At 42.7% G+C, this 26,392-nt stretch overlaps 1 protein-coding gene across 1 annotated transcript in view; it reads right to left on the reverse strand.

The window, feature by feature from the left end:
• Positions 1-20,851, reverse strand: part of LOC138513519 (sulfotransferase 6B1-like) — a 35,729-nt gene extending 14,878 nt beyond the window's left edge. The window contains exons 1-5 of the mRNA XM_069628449.1: positions 20,713-20,851; positions 19,075-19,259; positions 16,501-16,627; positions 4,107-4,201; positions 2,500-2,686 (exon numbers count right to left, since the gene is read on the reverse strand). Coding sequence (XP_069484550.1) covers positions 2,500-2,686; positions 4,107-4,201; positions 16,501-16,627; positions 19,075-19,259; positions 20,713-20,851 — 733 coding nt within the window. The remainder of the gene's footprint in view (positions 1-2,499; positions 2,687-4,106; positions 4,202-16,500; positions 16,628-19,074; positions 19,260-20,712) is intronic.
• Between the last annotated feature and the right edge of the window lie 5,541 nt (positions 20,852-26,392).

A 26,392-nucleotide genomic window follows, 5' to 3' on the forward strand; every position in this document is an offset into this window, starting at 1 on the left:
AAAACATTACTTAAAGACCTTTCAAGACTTTCTGTGGGGAGAAGGGAAGGCTCCTAAGATTCCTAGATTTATTTTGCTACGGGAATGCGAAAGGGGGTGGGTTTGGATATCCGGATTTGGAGAGGTATTATAGGGGCTTTATTTTGAAAAAAGCAGCCTTATATGAGAATGAAGGAGGGGGGACGGAACCAGTCTGGATAACTATAGAAAGGGAAGCTTTATTACCATTTCGTTTATGGAATGTCTTTTCAATGGGAAAATTGCCCAAAGGGTCTACTAAATTACCGACTATTACGGTGACTAAAGACTGATAAATATTGTACATATTATTATGCTGACAAGGCTGAAATGTAATATTGTTGTGATGATTATAACTTAGTTTTATTGTGCTCATTTCTTTGTATTTTTACGAATTATTTGTACCTGTTAAAATCAAAATAAAGATAATAACATTTTTAAAAAAAGAATATGAGGAAGAAGTGTATTTCGTCTTCAAAGCTCTCAGTCAGAAATATGAGGCAGGCAAATGAAGGTCTAACCTTTACAAGCTTTTGTATTGGTTTTTGTATTAACACTTTGCGAAACCGTGAACAAAAAAGATGAAAGTGCATCAAGGAAAGTGAACCCAGGGGCCTATCCTGTCTTATCATCAGTCTTCTGTTTCCTCATTCAGGGCTGCGTGCTAATCTTACAAGTGAAGAAATGCTACTGTTGACTTTCTGGGATTTGCAGTCACATCAGCCTCCAGGACTGTCCCAGGGAAAACAAAAGGAAGTAGGGCTTGAAAATGTGTGACGGTATGTGAAGGCACGCCCCTGGCACGAGGCCATTTTCCCAGAGTGCAAATGTGTGCATTACAGAACAGTGAGGGAGTTTACTGCGGCTGGTTAAATCTTTGCCTGATGTGCCGACCTTTGTCCCAGATATTCTCCTGGGAAGTCATGTGCGTCACAACAGTCACCGACAGAAAGTAAGTACCTCAGATATGTCATGCACACTAATACTACGCTTTCATTAATTTGTGTGTGGCTGCAGGTGATGTTCAAACCGTCATCAATTTTCAATGGGGCAAAATGAGGCATGCAAAAAGGTCCATATTGCCTCCCCTTTGTCCCCATCACCGCACGTGAAACTACAAATCCCTGAATAAACACTCAAATGAACCCCAAAACCCAATTAACAATGTTCACTACAGAGTCTTTAACAGTGCAATGCCTTTTTTTTTTTGTTGCTAATTTGTCGTATTTTCATTAGAATAATTTAATACAATTTAATACAGTGTAATGTGTGTATAATATGTTTCATGGTTATTATATATAAATACATGTTTATTTGTTTTATAAAATATTCACATTAAATATGAATTTGTAAAACGTTTTGCTTATTCCTTTTTGCTTATTCCTGGGAGCTAGGCATGTATCACTGAGTTTAACAAATATTATGCTAGACATGGTTTTTCCATTCAACCTGATAGAAATGTGTTTTTGGTACATTTCGAATATCGCGCTTTCGTTTCTCGAGTTATGGGCACACTCTGATCTGACTATCTCTTAGATAGTCAAAAACAAAGGAAAGAACTATGTGCAGGCCCCCATTTTGCCTTGAGAGCATTCGAGGTGACACGTTTGTCACCTCAGAGATGCTCGGCTTCATAGACACATTATATAGGGATTCTGGAAGAGTCTATGAGAACGGGACAAGCAAAATACCATCCTAGCCAGAAAGTCAGGACAGCATTTTCAATCCCAGAATAAGTAGGATCACCATTAGGAGCTCAATTAGAGGTTCTTGTTCTGTTTTTTATCTTTCATGTTTCACTCCATGCTTTGGATAGGCTCTTAAACTATGTAAGGGCCCCGTCTGCCTCATAGCCAGTGTCTCTCATTTAATCCACTTCCTGCCTCAAACCCTCCCAAGGCTCATTAGTAACCACCTTGTTCTCCAACGGTTACCTCAAAGCAGTCACTTTGGATTCCAAGGAACTGCTACACTGCCAGTGGGTAGGCTCCCATTTTTCCTGGAGAGCACTCTTGTGGCGCACATCAATTAAGTTTCCCTAGTGCCAAAAACATATTCTTTCAATGCAGTTTTGCAACATGGCAATGTTTGCCCCATTTCCTAGTACTGGGCCCTGTTTCAAAAATGTCTTTAAAGAATACCTTTTCCCTCGCTATGGGGCTAATTGCATTTGTAACGTTGCAAAGTTTCTGCAATGCAGCCAGTCTCCATATATACACAAAAAAATAAGGGGCATTTTCTTTTGTATGCTTTTGGTAATGCAAAAAGCAAAAACAAGTTTGGATAGAATGTCCTCATGTTTAAGGCAACCATGGAGACTAAAGGCAATTCTTTTTGTTGTGTACAATGTATAAGTGTACACAATTTCATAATCATTATCAGATCAGTAGTATAGAAGATTGAATAAGGCGTGTATGGTAATCCCACTAGGATTTGAGGGCAATAATGCCCTACAGATGACCGTCGGGCCTGCTCACTTACCTTTCCTGAAGATTAGCTTCCTGTTGGAGGTGAGGGCACAAACTGTGTGGTTTGGGTCATTGTTTTCTTTATCGACGTTGTTTTTCATCTCGCTGAAGGAGGACATCCTCGAAACCTCATTGATTTCCTGCTCCGTAATGCTGATGCCCAGGAAATTGCTTATTTTTCTGATGGATTTTGGAAGGTTCTGAGAAATAGAAAAAGTCACATACCTGTTAGTCATCGTTAAGTCATCAGAAAGGAATGCAGTACGTAGTAAAACCTTTTAGTTCTCATGCATTAATTCGCAAATATCACATCAATCAAGCGGTGGAAATTGATCTTAAAGGAATTATTGACATAGGAAAGCCCACTTCCGAGATTTAGAAGTATGTCATTGCACAGCTGTAACCCACCTGTGACTAACACACTGTTGGTAAGGCTACCTCAAGAGTTGCCTCACTCCAAGATCAATTACACAATGTGTGTATCAGTCAACAGACAGGATGTGACTTCCGCCTCTCGATAGTTGGCTCTAACTGGACGGTAAGACTATGTACACACTTCCTGGCACCAGCTAGTGGCAAGTGCGAGATAAGTGCAGACAAGTGCTGGGAAGGGGGGCTGTAGGGATACAGACACAGTCCCACAGTGCAGGGGAGAGTGGCTAGGCCAAGGACCGGGAATGGTGAGTGCCCCAGTTGCAGATTCAGTGCAGTTTCAGAAGTTTAGCAGGGGAGAGGGGGAGAGAAAGCGGAGGAAAAGAGGAAGGTTTTGAGGTGCTTCCGGAACCGGAGATGGTTCTCCTCAAGTTTCAGGGAGGCAGGAAGGCTGTTCCCTGTTGCCCTATAGGCTAGTCCGAGCAGGACAAGTACGCATCAAAGTCCAGACCGACAGTGCACAGGCCCTATTTGTTATTTATTTATCAGTGATTTGTACATGATCGATTCTGAACAGTGCAGTTTCTTGGAGACCCTAAGGAAAAGGAAGGGGGTACAAACCATTGATCATTCACAGGCCTTGGAAGCATTCAGACCAAAAACTGCAATGAAGTCTTCTGCGATGCCCACTCTATCAACCAGTAGAGGTTTTGATCATGCAAGGGCAGAAATAGGTGCCCTATCGGCACACATTGCCCTAGTGCAAAGGTAGACTAAAGGAAGACCTTCATAGTGCTTTACTGCGCTTGAGCACCTACAAGTTCCCATACCAATGCAATCACTGTGCCCAAGATAAGTACACACAGATTCTCAGTTTCTGCCTCTCTGTACATGGGTGTAACACAAAACACAATAAAGGAGCCTGGGGTTGGTGTCACCTTCAATTCTGCAATAAACTTTTGAGAGTTTACCTAGGTGCAATTTACAAACTATTTGTTTATTTTATTGTTTTTTGTTTTATAACGTGTCTAATCCCACACCTGAGTTCGGTTTCTAAGTGCAGATCCGGGATTCGAACCTCTATTGCTCTGCGTGGTCTTGCCCCTGTTCTTTCGTCCATTCACAAATCTTTAGCTTTGGTGTGAAAGTCTAAGGTGGATGTTGTTGGAGGAAATATGTCATTGAAATAAATGGAGGACGGTGTTCTATTCTTTATTTTAACTATTAATTGAATGCAGAGGAGGTTACCTTCTTCATCGACTCATAATATAAAATGAGGATTGTTCCTTCATTCTTGTGCTCTTCCCATCCCAGGACATGGTCAAACCAAGAGCCACATACAACTGTAAAAGAAATGGGACACTGTGTTACAGTTGGAAGTTTTTTTTTTCACTTTGCAGCAGCCTCAGATATGTTCCCCAATTAATGACCGAGCAAGCGCTGTAGAAACCAGCCACTGAAATCCCATTGGTTACAGACATTCAAAACCATTTACATGCATTAAGAAAAGTAACATGACCAATTAATGAGGATTTGAATCTCCCATGAAATAGGGTATTTGCAGGTTTAAACATTTCAATCGCAATAAAATGAAGCCCGAATCCCTCCCCATGTGGCAACGTGGGCACACACATCTTTTAAGTGATGAAAGATATTTTGGGCCATCCTAATTCGTTTTCAATGCCAGCCTCCAGCATAAAGATGAATGCCCGCAGTGGATAAAGGAATGCAGCAAAGTGCCACGTGGCTTTCCTGCCCTCGTTCACATAGCCTCTGGTTCTACTAAAACACACCTTTCCACAATGAAAGATTGCTCCTTAATATGGGCACACCTTTCCACATGAAGCTACAGGGTTTGAAAAAGATATAGAGGTTTTCCTCATTTTGTGCAAAAAAAGTATTGGGAAAGTCCCACTTTTGAAGCGAAAACTTACATTGTACACGAAGAGCCTCTTTATGTGATATGTATTTTGGAAGATACCATTTCATTATGAGGTGAGCTCGCATGGCATGTTTCCGGCGTGGGATACATACAAAGAAGTGAGTTCAATGTTTACTGTAATTCGTTTTTTTCCCCTATATGGACAGTATTTTAGTTGTCACATTTTTGCGGTAACTTTCCCATAAAGAGGCCCTGATCCTTCCGTCCCATTTTTTATTTATCTGAGTGAACGTTTAACTACCTTTCATACTTCCTGTGTCATGTGGGTCAAAGTTCAGAGTGACGTGGCAGGCTGGGAGTGAAATGCAATAAATGAACACCATGTAATTGCGGAACACCTGCCCTTAGCTGCAATGCCACCTCAGAAAGCGTTTGCGGTCACTGATGACTAATACAGGAAGGACAGTGGGAGCGTGTACTCTCCCAGCATGCGCTTTCAGGAAGTAGCCTTTTGCTTGCTAGCTCTGCTCAGCACAGTATGGCCAACCAATGCAAACCTAGGGTTTTTCAGAAGAGATCGTAAGCCCAGTTCTTCTCAATAAAACACCTTGCATGGACAGAGTTTTAAACAATGTGCTAAACATCGAATAGAAATTCTTTGACAATAAGTGAATAGTATAGACATGCATGCTCTCTAAATAGGAATTTTGAAGCAATCCAAAAGACATAGGAATTTTCAAACATGGGATAAAGTTCTTTGCACTATTTTGGTGTAAATTGGGAAACACATTACTGTGGGCTGCTAGGAATAATAACACATTGTTTTTATAATGCCAGTCGATAACGCTGCATTTGCCCATTTTGTAGTGCAATAGATACCTTAGGAGTACTCAATTTACTGAGGTCAAATAGATGAAAGGCGGAGTTCTCCCTGCCAGTTCCCAAACGCCCAGCACAAGGAACTCACGGAGGTAGCTGACCAGATACATTGTGCTTATGAACTGAGCACGTGAACTAAACCGAACAGGATGGTAGCCGGGCATCTGGGGGTGCTAGATCTGGCATGAGTTGCTACTGCTGGTCTACCGTGGGTAGATGGCAGCGGGCATGTGCATCATTTTGGGGTATGGGCACATGTATGCGTGCATGATTAAGAGAAACTGCAATGTGGGTTGCAGGTGAATGAATGATTGTGCGACACCCACTTTGGGTCGCTGTATAGAACGTGGTCATTAAAGGGGGTTAGAGCGTGGCAAGATCCTGTGCATTTCACCTGTTAGTGTACGTTCATTCTTCGATTGCACCGTTTGAGATAGGCACCTCCCCTTGAAGAAGTCTAGTCTTCGTTTGAAGCATGTACGTTGCATTTGGGAACCCTGCCCCGGCAGCGTGACCCAAAGATGGAGCAGGTAAGATCATGAAGTGACCTTTCCAAAATGGCCTCTTCTCTCTGAAATCTAATGGTGCAAGTAGGCATTAGAGGGGACCTTGGGGGAGGGGGTTACACCCCCCAAAACCCATCCAAACCTATTGCCTGTGTTATCTCCCAGCAGCCTTTGCAGCTCTGGCAATGGAACAAGGGCAGGGGTGGTTTGCGAGAGTAACTGAGGTGACAACCATTCCAAATTGACTGTTTCAATGCTAGGGTCTTTTTGGTGCTATAATTGACGTAGTTTGCTTTGACCTTATATAAAATGGAATAATCGTGGGTCTGTATTCTTAAGACTGGGGTACACATTCATGCATTATATGCCTTTTTGCATGGAAACCTTAGTTTGTTTTTAAATATCTGTCTGTTAAATGACAAACAGCCAGTTGAAGGTACATATTCCAAAAGAAAGGTGACTGATGCATTAGCAAGAGCAAGTTATCGTCATGTAATTTTAAAGATTGGGCTCTTCAAAAAGACATATTTAATAAAGGTCTCCAAATATCTATTGGATATTCACTTTTGGCCAACAGAGAAGCATCATAATTCTATCTATGGGTGACATCAGGCTGGGAGCATCATAATTCTATCTATGGGTGACATCAGGCTGGGAGCATCAGCATTCTATCTAGGGCGATATCAGGCCGGAAGCATCAGCATTCTATCTATGGTTGTTATCAGGCCGGAAGCATCTGCATCCCATCTATGGGCAACATTAAGCCGAAAGCATCTATATTTTATCTATATGGGTGACATCAGGCTATAAGCATCAGCATTCCATCTGTGGGTGATATCTATGTGTGACATCATGCTGGAAGCGTCAGCTTTCTCTCTATGTTTGACAGGCCGGAAGCATCAGCATTGTGTCTGAGTGAGATCAGGCCAAAGCATTTACATTTTATATGGGTGACATCAGGCTGGAAGCATCATCATTCTATCTATGGATGACATCAGGTCAGAAGCTTGAGTCTCATCGGGCTGAAAGCATCAGCATTCTATCATTGGGTGACATCAGGGTATAAGCATTATCATTCTATGTATGGGTGACATCAGGCTGGAGGCATCAGCAGTGTGTCTATGGGTGACATCAGGCCAAAAACATCTGCATTCTATCTATGTGGATGACATCAGGCTGGAAGCATCAGCATTCTACCCAGAGGTGATATTAGACTGCAAGCATCAGCATTATGTCTATGGGTGACAACCGGCTGAAAGCATCTGCATTCTATCTATATGGGTGAGATTAGTCTGGAAGCATCAGCATTCTATCTATGGGTGACATAATGCCAGAAGCAGCATAGTTCTATCTATGGATGACAGGCTGCAATCATCAGGATTCTCTCTATGGGTGACATCAGGCTGCACGCATCAGCATTATATCCATGAATGACATCAGACATAAAGCATATGCAATCTCTCTATGGGTGACATCAAGCCGAAGACATCTGTATTCTATCTATATGGGTGACATCAGGCCGGAAGCATCAGCATTCTATCTGTGGTTGACATCTATGGTGACATCATTCCAGAAGCGTCAGCATTCTATCTATGGATGACATCAGGCCGGAAGCATCAGTATTTTATCTATGAATGACATCAGGCTGGAAGCTTCAGCATTCTATCCATGGTTAACATCAGGCTGAAGGCATCTGCATTTTAACTATATGGGTGATATTAGTCCGGAAGCATGAGCATCTATGTGTGACATCAGCCTGGAAGCATCTGGATACTTTCTATGGGTGACAGTATGCCTGAAGCGTCAGCCTTCCATCTATGGTGGGGTGACCAGACATCCCGGTTTTGCCAGGACTGTCCCAGAATTGAGCCCCCTGTTCCCCTGTGCCAAGAGTTTTCTTATAATTAAAAACCTGTCCTGGTTTTGGGGCAAGGGAGGGTGAGCTCCAACAATTGAACATACTATGTATAAAGAAAATGCTTGTTTTTAGCAGTTTAGTATTTTTACACGCTATCCCACTGCGAACCCCCAACGTTTGAAATAACAGCCCAATGCACTAACTGATTGTGCCACAAGACTAGTTGGGTGATAAATATATAGTAGCACCCCGCAGGGGATAGCCAACCAATCAGGAGCCTAGGACCATGGGCTGATACTGCCGCTCTAGCCCATGTTCCAGGCTGACTGCTGACTGGTTCATCCGCCCGCATCTTCCCCCACCCTCCATTCCCTTTTTTTCAATCCCCCTTCCGCACTTGGTGGCAGCCTCTCCTTCAGCTCTGCCCCATTTGCCCCCCTTGTAAATGGAAGGGGGGCTCCATACAGAGCCTCACCTCCTTTTCCATGGCGCCCATGTTTGTATAGTATTTTCTTTCTGTGAAACAGACACCGCGAGGTGACCAGTTCATGGAAAGAAAATACTTTAAATTAGTGCCGTCCGAGACTATGGGACAGTTTCTAATAGCGTTAACCACCGTTCCAAGGTCTGGAACATCCCGGGCCCTCATAAAATGGCCGAGATAAAGGCCCAAGCGTAGCAAGGGCATTTAACGAGGTCCCTTGGAACGGGTGGTTAACGCTTAATCCAAAGCTTATAATAGCTATGAGTCTGAAGGCTCCTTTGTTTGTCACATGCTTACATTTACTGCCAAATCCCCACAGTTTATATAAAGCAATGCGGGAAATCGAAATTATTATTTACTGTGTGATTACTAGGGTGGGGATAGCCGAGGATATGGTTGGAGCGAGGGGGGGTGAAAAGGTAGGGGTAAATCCTACTTTTACATTTGGGGCCGTCAGGTTTTTTTATTTTGAACATCTGGTCACCCCAATCTATGGGTGACATCAGGCAAGTACAGCCTATTTAGTTTATGGCATGCGGATATGTACAAGCATTTCCTTACAACTCAATGTCTTGAAAGTGTGAGGACGGCAATTAAGATCCAGAAGTAATTTCCCTACAACTGATTGTATTTACTATTGATTGTTAAAAGCGATAAGGATTTTTTTCTGTTGAGTATTTCCTTCTACTTGTAAAATCCAAGACCGCTCTCACACTTGTTTTTATTCCAAGTTGAATCGATTCAGTTTCATTGCCATTGAGATTAAGCTAATGACTTTTTTGTTAGGAATGTCAACCTGGGCCTGTCATATAAGCCGCTGACCGGAAGGGGATCAGTCGCAGCTAAATATAGTCAATTCCTTGCATGAACTGTAAGCAATACGCTGCAGCTGGACAGTTCCACCAGTAGTTGGTGCCAGGACAGGGCCACGTTCAGGGCCCCAATGAAGTTAAACAACCAACCAGAGAATACGATACTCTTTTGGAAGGAAACAGTTAGAGCGCACAGCGCCATTAATAGGATAGATTCCCCTTAACATAAGGGAACATTATGACCATAAGAAACTAAAACTATTATAATATGAAGCAGCCGAAATTCTGCACATAACTAACATAAGCTATTGGACACTTACAACACATTAAGTACAAATCAGTACATGGGGATGTTATCACCCCATTGGCAATTGGGAGCAGATTAGGGTGATAACATTCATTAAAGAACCAAATAGCACTTCATAGGATGTAGCAAGATGGATCATAACCACATCTGTGTGCATATAACCAATTAATGTCATTGGAAATGTCTAATATATTAAATACAACTCAGTAAAAAGGGTTGCTATTACCCCAATGCCAAATTGGAGCAGATTAGGAAGATAATACTCATCAACGATGTAGCAGCCTGAATCACCCAACCTTATCCAGGTATTGTCCCAAAATGGATCGTAATTTTAATAATAAACGTTTCACCTCAGAGTAATTCTAATTTATAAACAGTATGCGATAATGGATCATTCTGAGTGTACTGTATGTATACGTTATTACAGTGAGCGCTCTCCTCGAGCAGTGTTGGCGTAAGGAAGTGTTTTTGTTTTGAAATGAAGATGCGACGGCACACGCAACGTGCGTGTGACATCACACGCTCATTGCATATAATGGCGTTTCTAGATGGCGCCTGCGAGAAAATCAAACGCGGGTCGCCAGGGGATGATTCCTGACAGGACATCCCATTCTTAGTAAAGGTAAGGCTACCACCATTTGAGATGATACAGATGTTGTAATGTTTTATCCTTAAACCACCAGGTTGGTTAATAATATTATTCCAGCTAGATAATAAGCTCTTACAGACTATCAATGGCTCAAGAATTAACTAAAGAATTCATATATTTTACAAGCAAGGAGTATTGGCATAAGATGGAATTGTTCCAATTTGTATTATTGGTCAATTTAGGAATCCCGCTGACAATAGTCACAATTAGGCATTTTAGATTAGTGGTAAGTATAGCCACAAACATAGATACTTACATGTTATTTCTGCCATTTGCAGGTATGAAATCCCGGCATGAAGCGGAAGACATCTATCATGCAATTGTAGCATATGTAAATGCACACAGAGTTAACCAGAGGAACGTTTATGGGATCCATGCCCTAGTAATGGATGCTGGTATTTAATAACAATATTCAATCTGAATTTTCGAATCAAAACAATGTTGATGATACCTTTTGCAGCCATTAAAGAAGATACTATGGAAAGTAGTCCATGTGCATACAGCCAGTCGGAATGATTGTCATTCACTTGCACATGGGGTAAGTGCACCATTACATATTTCACCAGTTTAAGGAACAGTACAGGTGAGAGATGAGCAGAGCAATAACATGACATTATTTATTTGGATTTACAGAATACCATAAACCACAGCAGTTGGTCAGTCTATTTACATATATCTCACCTTAGATATATTGTCAGGTATCCATCTGGATTAATACAGGGAATTCACATTCCAGATATCAAGTAGTGAAATGCAGGGACACTGCAGCTTATTATTTACTAAGAACACTAATTATAAGGGATCACTTTGCACAGTACATGGGTGCAATAGGACCTTTCCCAACAAGGTGTCCATTGCATCCCTGGAATTGTGAAATGTTATGGATTTTGGGTGCTTCACCGAATTCACACTGTAGCTGATTTAGAGTTGACAATCATGTGGTATGATTATATACAAGATAGGGTTTATGATTAATGCTTTATTTTAATTTAAGAAGGATATAAAACCATTGATGTTCTGTAATTTAATTTGTATTTCCCTTATGTCTTTTGTTTGCTTTTTTTGTCTGTCTCTCAACCTTGACCAATATATATATATATATATATATATATATATATATATATATATATATATATTGTACGAACATTGTACTGTTATTATATGTTATGTATTAGGGTGAATTGGATACTGTAGGGGTAAAGCAGTTCAGAATCCGCCTTGAGAAAGACCATGGGTCGAAACACGTGTCGGCTGAGCGGAATACGAAAATAAAAATCTTATTTGTGGAGACACATAACCTGTATGTAATTACTGCCAGGTTGCCTGCTGTCTACAGAAATATATCTTTCTTTTTCTAAGAGAAAGAGTAAAACCTTAATTGTTTTTGGTTCAACTATTTCTGCCTACATAGTCCACAACTGGTCAGAATCTGATCAAAGTATACATGGAGCCATGTCAAATGCATGCCAATGGTATGATAACTCATTAGAATATTTTTGGTGAGTGCAGATAACTAGTTACTCTTTATAAATACTTACATTATTTTAGGTCAAGGGTAGGACCCAAACAAACTAGCACTGTAGCCCGCCATTACATATCACCCGTGTCCAAAGAGCACTAAAAAAAAGGTTTGCCCTAATTTTGTTGTTTTTATATAAAGCAATGCTGGAAATGGAAATTATTATTTACTGTGTGATCACTGGGTTGGGGGGAGCCGAGGATATTGGGGGTGGTGACGAGTGGGGTAAACGGGTGTGGCTTAGTCCTAATTTTATGTTTGTTGCCATCACTTTTTTTTATTTTGAAAATCTGGTCACCCCAATCTATTGGTGACGTCAGGCCAATACAGCCTAATTAGTTTATGGCATGCGGATATGTACAAGCATTTCCTTACAACTCAAGTTCTTGAAAGTGTGAGGACGGCAATTAACATCCAGAAGTAATTTCCCTACAACTGATTGTATTTACTATTGATTGTTAAAAGTGATAAGGATTTTTTTCTGTAGAGTATTTCCTTCTACTTGTAAAATCCAAGACTGCTCTCACACTTGTTTTTACTCCAAGTTGAATCGACTCAGTTTCATTGCTATTGAGATTAAGCTAATTACTTTTTTGTTAGGGGTGTGAACCTTGGCCTGTCATATAAGCCACTGACCGGAAGGGGATCAGTCACAGCTAAATATAGTCAATTCCTTGCATGAACTGTAAGCAATACGCTGCAGCTGGGCAGTTCCGCCAGTAGTTGGTGCCAGGACAGGGCCACGTTCAGGGCCCCAATGAAGTTAAACCACCAACCAGAGAATACGATAATCTTTTGGAAGGAAACAGTTAGAGCGCACAGCGCCATTAATAGGATAGATTCCCCTTAACATAAGGGAACATTATGACCATAAGAAACTAAAACTATTATAATATGTAAAATAAAACCAAACAGAATGTTTCTCTATGATGTACAAACTACTTGGTACTTTGGGAAAGCAAGTTGTAGTCTGAAAACAAAATTAAAAACAAAACCAGGCACTGGTCTGGTAAATCAAATACTACATGGCAGCCTGCAATATCTATATAACAGGCTGTAAATCGCGATTTTATTATAGTCTGGCTTTGCCATCCTTACTCCCCTGTAGTAAGTAAAAGCCAACACTTCCCAGCAGCAATAGCCTGTTACAGTTGGCTGCAATAACCTATCACAGTTGGCTGCAATAACCTATCACAGTTGGACTGTGATAGTCCAATGCCTGCTGATAGAAGCAGCGCAAAGAAGAATTCCAGCTACTACTGCAGTACTTAATTAAAGCAGTGACCAGCTTTAGAGATGGCTACCTTCTAAAATATCTTTCTGTGACACTTTATAGCCATTGGTTGATAAGGAACTGTTTGTTATATATGCTTCTAGTGTGTACTGATGCTGACACAAGGCAGCAAAGCTCGATCTGGGTGTTTTCACCTTTTTTTTAAAAAAGCAAACCCATTTTTTACTACACTGCTTCATAGTGCAAGTTGCATATTGGTGTGTTGTTTCAACAAATTCTAAATTGATCATATGTGACATCAACTGACGATGTTATGAAGAAACCAAGAACTGTGTAACCAAATAAATAAATAAATCCATACCCCGAAGTGTACATGAAAAGGATATTGCAAGTCACCCTTGAGTTCCTTATAATGTACGGTAGAGTTAGATTTATCCTACATGTATGTTGGCATGTGTTGATCTGGCTTTCCCCAAACCGTGATACATTTGCAGGCAAAGTTCAACACATCCGCGTATCCACCCAACATTGTGAGTGGGACTGAATCTAATGAAGCCGGGTGCAGGTTAAGCCCTTTTTATGGAATAACAATTATCAGTCCATAGGTGCCCTGCAACCAATGGGCTTGCGTTCCATGCAGGCCAGAACCACGGGTAGATTCCTCACAACCTGAGGAGCCGCAAGGAGGTCCCATCCTCCTGCAGACGTTTTTAGCCTGACTAGTCCCTTGACCTCCCCGGCCTTGCACACTTCAGAGCCCCTCCCTAGTCCAGTAAACACCTGACACGGATGCCAGAATGCCTATGCACTGTTTTTTTTCCTCCCGCGCATATTAATGGGCCTACTGCCCAGAGTCTAAACTGCGCTTTGACATTCTATTGCATAGGCTCCGCCTACTATCTCGGCTCCCTGGGACTAGACACCACGTGTCCTGTCAGCTTTGTATTGCCAAGATGCTGTCCTTCACTGCTCACGAGCTCTAATAGTGCTCAGATTCACCTTAGAGTTTCCTTTCACAAGCACCAGAGCAAACCTTTCCAATATAGCGCCCCTGAATGTTCATCATGGCTGGTCCACACGTAAAAATCAGAGAGCTATACAGGCACAGAGCTGTGGGGTCTGGTGTAGGTGCATACTCTTACTGATATGCATATGGAATATACACAAGTGCCCTGCCCATTTAGACGACTGCCACATTTGTTGCTTCATGCATTGAAGGCGTAGAATAAAGTGACTTTACAGTCTAAACATCTGTTGTTGTGAGGCAGTGAAGCATACGTGATTAGAGAGAGTGGGGCCGAAGAAACTCTGCAGAGCACTTCAGTTTTAACAAACCACCTCACTAAAAAGCCATTTCATGTGCGTGCAGGTGCATGAACCACCCAGGCAGCCCATTCATTAAGGCACTGAATTAGGGGCTTCCACGAGACAAGCCGTGCATGAAGCACAGGATGTTACCTGAAAAGGTTGGCATGTACCAGGGACTGGGCGTCAAAGACGTTAGAATACATTCGTTAGAATAAATGTGGCAGGGTCAAGTGATCAGGCTGTGTGCAACCTTTCTGGTGCTCTTGTAAAGCTAGACCCATATTCACCAAGACGTTGCACTGAATAGCTCTGACCTGCACCTGACTTACTCAGAGTAAATCAAAATTACTAAGGCTAACTTTTTGTGAGAATAAAATGGCATTATCCTGATGCAAGTCATCATGGTCACTCCGTACCACTTCTTTGAGAATAGCATAATCCTCTCAAGGGGTAGTGGAAGTGCAAGTCATAGTTACTCTGTATTCTATCACCTCTCGTGTGAATAGCAGAGCCCTCTCCAGGTGTAAGCCAGAGTTAGTCCGTGCCAATTCTTTGAGAATAGCATAGTCCTCTACAAGGGTAGGTGAAATGCAAGTCATAGTTACTCTGTCACCTCTTTTGTGAATAGCAGAGCCCTCTCCAGGTGTAAATCAGGGGTAAATCGGAGTTACTCCATGTCACTTCTTTGAGAATAGCACAGTGCTCTCCAGGGGTAGGTGAAGTGCAAGTCATAGTTACTCTTTTTCACCTCTTTTGTGAATGGCATAGCCCTCTCAAGGTGTAAGTCAGGGGTCAGTCAGGGTTACTCTGTGTCACTTCTTTGAGCATAGCACAGTGCTCTCCAGGGGTAGGTGAAGTGCAAGTCATAGTTACTCTGCGTCACCTCTTTTGTGAATAGCAGAACCCTCTCAAGGTTTAAGTCAGGGGTAAGTCAGAGTTACTCTGTGTCACTTCTTTGAGAATAGCACAGTGCTCTCCAGGGGTCGGTGAAGTGCAAGTCATAGTTACTCTGTGTCACCTCTTTTGTGGACAGCAGAGCCCTCTCCAGGTGTAAGTCAGGGGTAAGTCAGAGTTACTCTGTGTCACTTCTTTGAGAATAGCACAGTGCTCTCCAGGGGTAGGTGAAGTGCAAGTCATAGTTACTCTGTGTCACCTCTTTTGTGGACAGCAGAGCCCTCTCCAGGTGTAAGTCAGGGGTAAGTCAGAGTTACTCTGTGTCACTTCTTTGAGAATACCACAGTGCTCTCCAAGGGTAGGTGAAGTGCAAGTCATAGTTACTCTGCATCACCTCTTTTGTGAATGGCATAGCCCTCTCCAGGTGTAAGTCAGTGGTAAGTCAGAGTTACTCTGTGTCACTTCTTTGAGAATAGCACAGTGCTCTCCAGGGGTCGGTGAAGTGCAAGTCATAGTTACTCTGTGTCACCTCTTTTGTGGACAGCAGGGCCCTGTCCAGGTGTAAGTCAAGGTTAACAATGTAACTTCTTTGAATATATGTCCCCCGCCTCTCACACAAAATTATCCAGGAGAAATAGGTAAAGGCCGCCATGCCTTCCAGCCCTGGCGTCATGTGAGGAAAGACCAAGGTAACTAGCCTTGAACAGAGCTACGGCCTTGGTATGCATGAGCCTTTTTTTTTAAAACTACATTGAGTCCCCAGGAGAATGTTTTTTTTTCTTTCTAATTTACTGATTTCTTACTTGGTGTCACAATCGAAAGCAGAAGCATTAACAGGAGGGCAGGTGTGGAGGGGAGAGAGTGTGGCCAGAGGTGGGTTTTCACAACGACCAACACATAGTTAAAGAAAAGTCCAAATCGAATCCCATTTGTATTTTTTCGATACATATGCATTGCTGTCATCCTCCAAACCTGGCGGGCTTCTACTATTCACTGGGTTGACCTGCGGAGCTCTTCCTATAGCCCCTAAACCCTATAGTAACCATTGCCACCCACAACGAAAAGGTGCAAACGGCATTGGGTTGCCAGTGCAAACATGGACAATCAGTGACCAGTGTTCATAGCTCTAATACGAAAGTCTACCGGATAATATTCAACTGGCTACATCTGATCATGTTCCTAATATGTTCTCGATCAGCTGTTACCGGGGTGGGGTAAACATTGCCAGCCCAAGCAAGGCCCTTTGGTTGCATCGGATTGGGAGACGCCTTCCAGTGGTTGTAACATGCTATCTGCGGTGGCGTGTTTACCTTCTCCGTGCAGGAACATGTTGAAGTAAGTAGGCCAGGCTTCAATAGTGGGCAGATTGGGGTTATCTCTGTAGTAGTGGTACAGTGATACGGCCGTGTCCTTCGGGTTTCTAACGATGTAGATTGCCTAGAGGAAGGGAAAAGGCCGTCAGCAGCTGCGAACGCATTGCTCGCTCATCCACATTATCCATGCCACACTGAATCATGCACATTATCCATGCCACACTTAATCATGCACATTATCCAGGCCTCACTGAATCATGCACATTATCCATGCCACACTGAATCATACACATTATCCATGCCACGCTGAATCATGCACATTATCCATGCCACACTGAATCATGCACATTATCCATGCCACACTGAATCATGCACATTATCCATGCCACACTGAATCATGCACATTATCCAGGCCTCACTGAATCATGCACAGTATCCATGCCACACGGAATCATACACATTATCCATGCCACACTGAATCATGCACATTATCCAGGCCTCACTGAATCATGCACATTATCCATGTCTCACTGAATCATGCACATTATCCATGCCACACTGAATCATGCACATTATCCAGGCTTCACTGAATCATGCACATTATCCATGCCACACTGAATCATGCACATTATCCATGCCACACGAAATCATGCACATTACCCAGGCCTCACTGAATCATGCACATTATCCATGCCACACTGAATCATACACATTATCCATGCCACGCTGAATCATGCACATTATCCAGGCTTCACTGAATCACGCACATTTTCCATGCCACACTGAATCATGCACATTATCCATGCCACACTGAATCATGCACACTATCCATGCCACACTGAATCATGCACATTATCCAGGCCTCACTGAATCATGCACATTATCCATGCCACACTGAATCATACACATTATCCATGCCACACTGAATCATGCACACTATCCAGGCCACACTGAATCATGCACACTATCCCTGCCACACTGAATCATGCACATTATCCAGGCTTCACTGAATCATGCACATTATCCATGCCACACTGAATCATGCACACTATCCATGCCACACTGAATCATGCACATTATCCAGGCTTCACTGAATCATGCACATTATCCATGCCACACTGAATCATGCACATTATCCATGCCACACTGAATCATGCACATTATCCAGGCCTCACTGAATCATGCACATTATCCATGCCACACTGAATCATGCACATTATCCAGGCCTCACTGAATCATGCACATTATCCATGCCACACTGAATCATGCACATTATCCATGCCACACTGAATCATGCACAGTATCCATGCCTCACTGAATCATGCACATTATCCATGCCACACTGAATCATGCACATTATCCATGCCACACTGAATCATGCACATTATCCATGCCACACTGAATCATGCACAGTATCCATGCCACACGGAATCATACACATTACCCATGCCACACTGAATCATGCACATTACCCGGTACACCGAACATCCTCTGAATAACCCAATCATCTCTCACACTCTCTGTATTATCCCCAAAATATAATTTCTTCCCCATTCCCATGAGCCTAATAAAAATTATTCCTATAGCATGGGCCATTTGTGTATTAGGCAGCAGACTTCTTGTTTCTGGTTTTTGATATATTGAGGAAGTATGATATGATTTATAACGCACTTAATACCCAGAGGTTTCTAAGCGGTGCCCCGGGGATCGAGCCTGTGTTACTCTGTGTCGTCTTGCTTCCAAGGCAGCACGTTGCCGCTGAACTATCCTCCCGAGACAAGTAGCTCCAAGGTGCAGTGCAGCGCTTTACACTGACTGGTTATTGCAACAGGGACCTGGTATGTCGCAGACATAGAACCAAGAAGCATTGTAGTGCTTCAAAAAATGATTTACATCAGCAGGAGACTGTCAGGCATGAGCTGCAGAGCACTGAGCAGGAAGATATGTTGTGCCCGGCTTCGCCTGGATTAGAGAGGCCAGATTTGGTGGGTGATGCCATTTGAGGACATGCAATTTAGACAATACACTGAATTGTGGGCATACCAATTAGCCCAAATGCAAACGTTTTTCTCCAGGAAGTGGTCTTTGTCTTAGAGGTTAGTGCTACTTTATACATAGTTTAATCAATCCAAGACAGACATACTATTTGCATAGACAAATACATATATATTCTTATACACAAACCAACACACACATACATATGCACGCATCTCATGCAGTTGGAATTGTTGTTTATAGAGGATATTGCTTACAGTCAAACCTTTTTTTTAATGATATGATGGGTTATTTGAAACACGCTTAAAACCCAGACCTGTGTTGCTCTGTGTCGTCTTGCTTCCAAGGCGAGCACGTTGCCACTGAGCTATCCTCCCGGGAATGGTGTGAACATTGACATGAACTAGATTCTTGATTAACTGACTGCGATTCTTGAATGCTTTCTAGTTCTGCGTTCTGCCTGTCCATCTTATGTCGTGTAAATATATTGCGCTGGCCAATGGGCTGCCCTACACATACACCTAATGAGTCCGTATATATTTTAGAACGCAATGGTCCTACGTTCACGTCTCGTACCTTGCATTTCTTTGCTTTCAGGTCACGTGGTAGCATGCCGTAGCTTAGGTGCGTGGGGATGATTCTTCTGGACGGCAGGTTCTTCATTTCTTCTAGTTTGGAAAGTTCTCCAAACTCAATAGGGGAGGTCAGGGTCACGTTGGAGGCATACAAGTGCTTTATAATTTCCGCAAGCCAGTGAGTTCCTGGAAGAAAAGTCCAGCACTTTAGTATTGTTTGTGTTGGCCAAATTTGACAAGACTGCCAAAATCAATGCCCATTTTTGATGTATTTCAATTAAACGTTTCATGGAAAAGCCATAGAATGATTACAATCGACATGGGTTATCCACTTCAGCAAATAGTCCAGCATTTCATATTTTATTTGAAAAAAACACTATCTAAAATTTAGATTATACTTTTTACAACTAGATGCATGCCTTTGACATTTTTTTAAGGGCCACCATATACTTGGCATTTTCTAAAACCTTTAAGATATATAATGACTAATCCCTTGACCTGCTGTACATAGAGAACAAGCTACTGTGCATAGACAACTCCATGAGCAATCCTGGAGAGCTGCGCGTTGGGTTCTCAGTGTCTTGCAGATGGTGAATGATTGCTTGGGCCCTGACACAAAAACAAATCCAAGTGCCCTTTCCCTAAGTGTCCCAAAATAATCTATGTCTGCAAAGGAAAGCATGTGTTGGAATAGGCACAATACATCAAAGTACTGATATGAAGACCAGACTGCACTCAATGTTGGAGAAGTGCATCTAAGGAAAATTAGATTAGTGGCCTAAAGGTTAGAGGAAGTTGGCCATAGAGCATTAATCTATTATTGTCAATGTTACTAATAATACTCGGCTTGGGAGAATATTATGTGCTTGGAACACGCAGGTGAACATGCAGAGGGGCTCAGCTGTACAGAAGCGCGCCAGCATGTACGGATGGTAGGCGCTCTTCTCTTCAGGATGCTGGAGCCAGGGTTAAGACATTTCCAAAAGTGAGCAATACCCAAGCAGGAAGTATACTTTTCTTTGCAATTGTCCATAATATCTATTTCCTATTTGTAATTGGTTGACTGTAGGAACACGAGGAGGTCATTTACTTTCACTGAACTGAAAATAAATGTGTGTAACCTTGGAAATCAGCCATTCCTGACACATTACCGAAATATTTATTTTGTCATTTAATTGCCATGTTCCTATATGGACAACTCGTTAAGACTCTACAGGCTACCTTACAATGAGCTCCTTAATAGGACCGCACTAACTGTTGCTAGCACATTCAGATTTTATGGCCATAAACATTCAAATCCTATTTTCTAACCCTACACTCGCCTCTTTTGACACACTACCCTACAACCAGGGTCTACAACACCCTGATCCGCTAATGCTCCAATCCCACCATGATTTCAGCATAATCATTGAGTCTGTAAATTACACCCATTCAGACTCACTGCATGTAAATGTAGTTTGTGTGGATATTCTGAAACATGGTGCGGATCCTGTTCTCAAGGATTGGAGGTGGGTATAGCTGCAGCATAATGTGAGCATACAATGTGCATGTGCAAACAAACACTGAATTGTCTTTCTGCTTTCACACAGGAAACAATTCAAAGGCAAAGAATTGGAAAATTTGAAAAATTAGGTTTTACCAGATTTGGGAAAGGACACGAGAACCACGTCATCTTCTCTCGCCTGAAAGGTATCAAGGGACTTCAGAAGTTCAGTCGAAGATCTCGTTGTGAACGGGATTCCATTGAATGTGTGGATGAGGCTTGGTTGACCAGACATTGTTGCTAATGCTGTGAGTCTTAAAGGATCACTGGAGAAGTCTCTGTGCTCAGTGACACCTTAGCTTCAATGCCCAGGAGAGAGAGGCTGAGACAGAGCGAGATGGGTGCTTATATACCATGTCTTCCAGCCGCAACATTCCAATCAGGCCTTATCAGGAACTTTATGAGCTGTTCCAGGTACCTGGCGTCATCCCAAAGAGCGTGATACACATGCGGCTTGAAAAAAAAGTTTTTCTTCTATTTAGCCCTTCCTTTTTACATAACTAGAAATATTACCTAACACGCGTATCTCTCTTATCTAATTTAAATAAGATTAGTTAGTGCTATCTTCGATATCCTCGGCGTGCCTCCTTCCATGAGGACATCAGAATGTACAGCTGTGTACCGAACAACTGTGTTTGCCTTTGGCTATCAAAATGAAATCACTGCCTGCTTATTGAAATCGATTCACAAATGACATTACGAAATGAGGTTATTTTTGGAACACCTATGCCACTTCACTTGTGCAGATGGGCTGTGGGAGCTGAACTTCATGGGTTGAAGGGGTTTCTCACTAGGACGCCTACCCAAAGACCCAATGATGGCGCCATATAATCGTCATGGTAACCAAGCTAAAAATGACGGGTGCAAACGATCCCATTCGCGAGAAGTGGTTCTGTTGAAATTGGCAACTGAAAAATGTAAGTGGTAAAAACAAATAATGTATTTCAAACTGTGCATAAACGAGTGGTTATGTTGAAATTGACAAGTGAAAAGTTTAAGTGGTAAAAAACAAATGAACTCCCCTACATCCTCCATGTAAAGACCCCATGGTCTTCCAAGCGCTAGATAACTCAAGGCTGCACTACAGCAACAACCTTGATGCAGCCCACCTAACATACCAAAGACGGTGGCTCTAATAGGACAATAATACGTCTAGCCAACGCATAGGTGTACTTAAAATGCCTGTCAGTCTTCAGCCAAATGGGAAGCATACATTGGCTACCGGTGGTGCGCAAATCAAGTGCAAAATCAAAATCCTAATATCCAAAAACATATATGGCTGCCTGCAGTTTAACCGCAAAATCCACGACACTGTCCAATCGGGTCCCACAGCTCCTCTGGCATCAGTCCCCTGACCCCCCCCCACGTTCCATCTGCGCGAGAAGAAGGGAAGTGCACTCCCCTGTAATTGTCCACCAGTTCTGCACCTCCATCCCTTATAGCAATGTTAGAAGTGCACCCAAATAAGTAGGGGAACTGTGATCCCAGCGGGGAACATAGTAGTCGGAAGGGAGAAAAGTGCAACACATTTTTCAAGGGTTGCAGCCACGCTGATTTAAGGCCTATTGTGTTGAAACAGATTTCAGTTTAGCTGTAACGGCCATTGGTTAGTAAAGTGGAGAAGTGTTTTTTTAGTTCACAAAGAACATTTCCGGAATGGGAAAAATGGTTGCAAAAAGTAGTGGAACTGTTAACAGTAAAAAATAAAACTAGTTGAACACCGCTCCCGACCGTTCCTATTCACTTCGAACACTTCCTTATAGAAGAGCAACGGAATGTCTTAGAGGTTGCTAAGCCCAAAACTCTCCTTTTCTGACCACAAACTCGGTAACCCCACTAAGAAACCTACATCGACTTCCCGTGAGCTAGAAATGCTATATATATGTCCAAAAGCATTAGCAGTCTGGATACACCTTAACTGCCGAACAGAATTCATGACACCAACCCCAGCAGGTTCCTCTACTCCACTGACGCCAACCACCTGGTCGTGCCACTGCAAAAGTACAGGGACAGACCCCCTCCATATTTCACCAACTATCCTGGAAGCCCTTCCATAACTCAGCATTAGAGCAATGCAATACTTTAGACCTTCCCTCATCATCTCAAAAAACCTCCTGTCCTAACCACCACGTTCTTGCACGACGCAAACATAACCACCAATGTCCAGTGTAATAAAGACTTAAGCATAAGGCCTATCCTATCAAAGCCCACCCTACTTATGACATATCCAAGGGAAAGACAATCACCGGCTCAAAACCAAGGAACTCTGAGGAGACAAGCCCATTCTATGTCTGTCATAATACATCAAGTTTCCTGACCCCTCTCTCTCTCTCTCTCTCACTCTCTTTTTCTCTCTTTCTCTCTCTCTCTCTCTCTCTCTCTCTCTCTCTGTCACTCTCTCGCCACAGTAATGTGCCTTACCTGACCACAAAATGGTGAATAGGGCCACACAATCCACACAATGATTAGACAAAATTGCTTCGAAGGAGATGGTAAGGAGAACCAACTAGTAACCATTAGTAGGGAAATGGAGACAACTGTGAGAATACGTTTAGGAAAGCAGCATAACCAATCCCAGCCTGCTACAATGTATAAACTGGAGTGCAATCAATCAAACCAACGACGAGAGATGGAACATTGTAATTGGTTATTTATAACAAGCTTAATACCCAGAGGTTTCTAAGCACGGACCCAGGGATCAAACCTGTGTTGCTCCACATCGTTTTGCTTTCAAGGCAGGCACATTGCCCCTGAACTATACTCCCGAGACTAGAAAAGTAGAAGACCAACCTGGGAGGGATTTAGAGGGAGATTGAGGACTTGCTGAGGGGAATAGCCCAGATTTTTCTAGAGCCCAGATCTAGAGTACCAAAGGGCGGCTTTCTGTCGATGGAGTTTCAGGCAATGCGGACCTGCAGCAGGGCTTCACCGGTCGTCCAGGAGTTGCAGCAGTCCTCTTGCTTCAGCTCGTCTTCGGTTCTTTCGCTCCATGTGGTCGACTCTGCTTTCTAAGTCCCAGAGACCTGCTTTTAAACAGTTTTTCCCCATTAATTCCAGCCTGGCTGTAACTCACACAGCCGGGTGGCTGTCCTTACTGAACAGTCAGACGGCCAATCATGCCAGAGTGCATTCAGGTCTCCTGGGAGTCAGGTCCTGTTTCCACCCTCCTGCCCATCTGTTGTTCCCCTGCTATGTGGAGTTTGTGCCTGGCTGCTGACCATTCCATTAGGTAGGTGCACTTTTTGTGCATTACTGCACCTCCTGGGGAATTATTGAACCTGAAAAATCAAAATTTGAAAAAAAGAAGAAAAAGAAAAATAGAGGAAATTTGCATAATATTGTTGGAAAGGACTGTTTTATTTGGCATTTTCATCGTGCAGCCATTTTTTGAGCTTTTTAATACCTGGAGCTGCGTTGCTATTTTGAAAGCGCTCGTTATTTCCTCCTATTGCTGCTTATTTGACTGTTTTTGGCCCTTCCAAGATGGCCGCTGTGGTTTTCTTTGTTGTGTAGACAGGCTGTGCTGAATCACCTCTCCCTGTGCTGCACTCCCATTGGTTGCTGAGTGTTTTCTTCCATCCAATTCAGGGACCGGCAGGCTTCAGCCGACCCTCTCAGCAAAGACCCACTTCCAAGGCTCCTGTCTGCCCCTGTCCGCTTCCAGAACGCTAATTGGGGTCCTCCCTGCACCTTAACCACAATGATGCTGCCACCTCACTCCTCTAAGAAATCCGGACTGCCTTGACTTTGCCACCTCCAGAACTATGGGTTAGTTCCCTCCTTATGGACTCACTTCTACTGCCTTTGACTATCACTGTTCTTTCTGCTTGTTACTCCCATGTTGTCACCCTGCTGCGCAGTGCTTCCTAAACCCTTTGCCAACATCCGATTCCAAGATTGAAAAAGTCAAATGTTGCTGTTTCTGCTTTGTGCTAAAAAGTCAAATCTTGCTGTTTTTGCTTTGCTCTTGAAAGTCAAATCTTGCTGTTTCTGCGTTGTGCTAAAAAGTCAAATCTTGCTGTTTTTGCCTTGCTCTTAAAAGTCAAATCTTGCTGTTTTTGCCCTGTGCTAAAAAGTCAAATCTTGCTGTTTCTGCTTTGTGCTAAAAAGTCAAAACTTGCTGTTTTTGCTTTGTGCTAAAAAGTCAAATCTTGCTGTTTTTGCTTTGTGCTAAAAAGTCAAATCTTGCTGTTTTTGCTTTGCTCTTAAAACTCAAATCTTACTGTTTTTGCTTTGTGCTAAGAAGTGAAATCTTGCTGTTTCTGCTTTGTGCTAAAAAGTCAAATCTTGCTGTTTTTGCTTTGCTCTTAAAACTCAAATCTTGCTGTTTTTGCTTTGTGCTAAAAAGTCATATCTTGCTGCCCAGTGCAAAATTATCTGTATTTTGCTTGTATACTGTTTCTTCTCTGTAATTTGCCAGCCCAGTGACCTCACCACTCTCTTTTGTCTCACACCTACCTGCCTTAGCCCCCCAGTATCTCCATCCTCTCCTTACTTCCACCCCAATGGCGCTTTCTGTTTCTCCTATCTTCTCCAACTGCTTCTCCATTGACTATTGTAGCATTTAGGGTTCTTAATATATATAGGGACCAGACTAGAGGCAGATCTATATATAAAAGAAGTTAGCTTTATTGAGTTACAGGGCAGTTATGGAAAGAGGGTAGGAGCACAAGGTAGAAACATCTTTATCCATATCTCTCCCATCCTGTGTGTGTCAACTGTCTCCACTAGAGCCTTGATGTAGTAAAGGTTCCAGTCACCAGGCAACATTCCACTGCTTGCATCTGTGCACCAATACAAGCAGCATGCTACACATCCCCTTTCTTTATAAACAGAAACACACACCAACAACAAGCACTGAACAGGGACTCACATCAAACCACCAAACAAACATTCATCACACTCACTGTAACAAACCACTTTCTCAACCCTCTCAGCGTACATCTACATTTGCGTAACTAACATTCCCCAACCATCATAAATATCACAAACCAACCATATATCTAGAACTGCCACCACTGGATCTCATAACTGCCACTTACGAGCACAAACCACATACTAACCACATTCCATCACCTTCACGGCTCATACAGCACGGCTTACACTCCTTCCACTCCACCTGCCACACGGAGTCTCGGGTCTGCCACACCCGCAGCACTAACGCAACCAACCAAATACACAAACTAACATTCTGTAACCTTAGCAATACACCAACATAGCATACAACACCACCTCTCATTCTCACACCAAGAACCTGCAGATTGCACATCACTCAAATACTCAACTTGCCCGAAGAAACATGAAAAAGTAGGAAAATAAAGAAAAGATACAAACTAAACAAAGATGCAAGTTTTAAGCGCAGGCTTCGGTTTTCATTATATGTAACTGCTTTCCCCATGAGTGATTGGTACTGCGCAGCTTCGACCATTGGAAAGGTCATGATACGCAGCTCTGTGTGGTTCTGCTGCTGTAAGGCTAATGATGACGTATTGCAGAATGTGCGGAGTATGGCGATGCCTAAGAATGTGAACTTCAATGTTCCAATGTGTGATGAAGAACAGGGAAGCGTTTGTTCTTCGTGCCGTATGTTCAAAGAGAACATTAGAAGAAGGACTCTAAGAGCGTACGGTAGCGTGATGACGTTTTCCTGAAGGACCATGATGAACGAGGAAGGACTCCAAGCACAAAGGAACCTTTGCGAAAGTTTTTGACAGCAGAGGCAGCTGTGATTTATAAAGCGGCCGCGGTTCTCTGAAAGACAGTTTAAAAAAAAAAT

Source organism: Ambystoma mexicanum, chromosome 12 (genome assembly GCF_040938575.1).
Source record: "Ambystoma mexicanum isolate Mex_15411 chromosome 12, UKY_AmexF1_1, whole genome shotgun sequence".
In the NCBI taxonomy this organism is placed as follows: Eukaryota; Metazoa; Chordata; class Amphibia; order Caudata; family Ambystomatidae; genus Ambystoma; species Ambystoma mexicanum.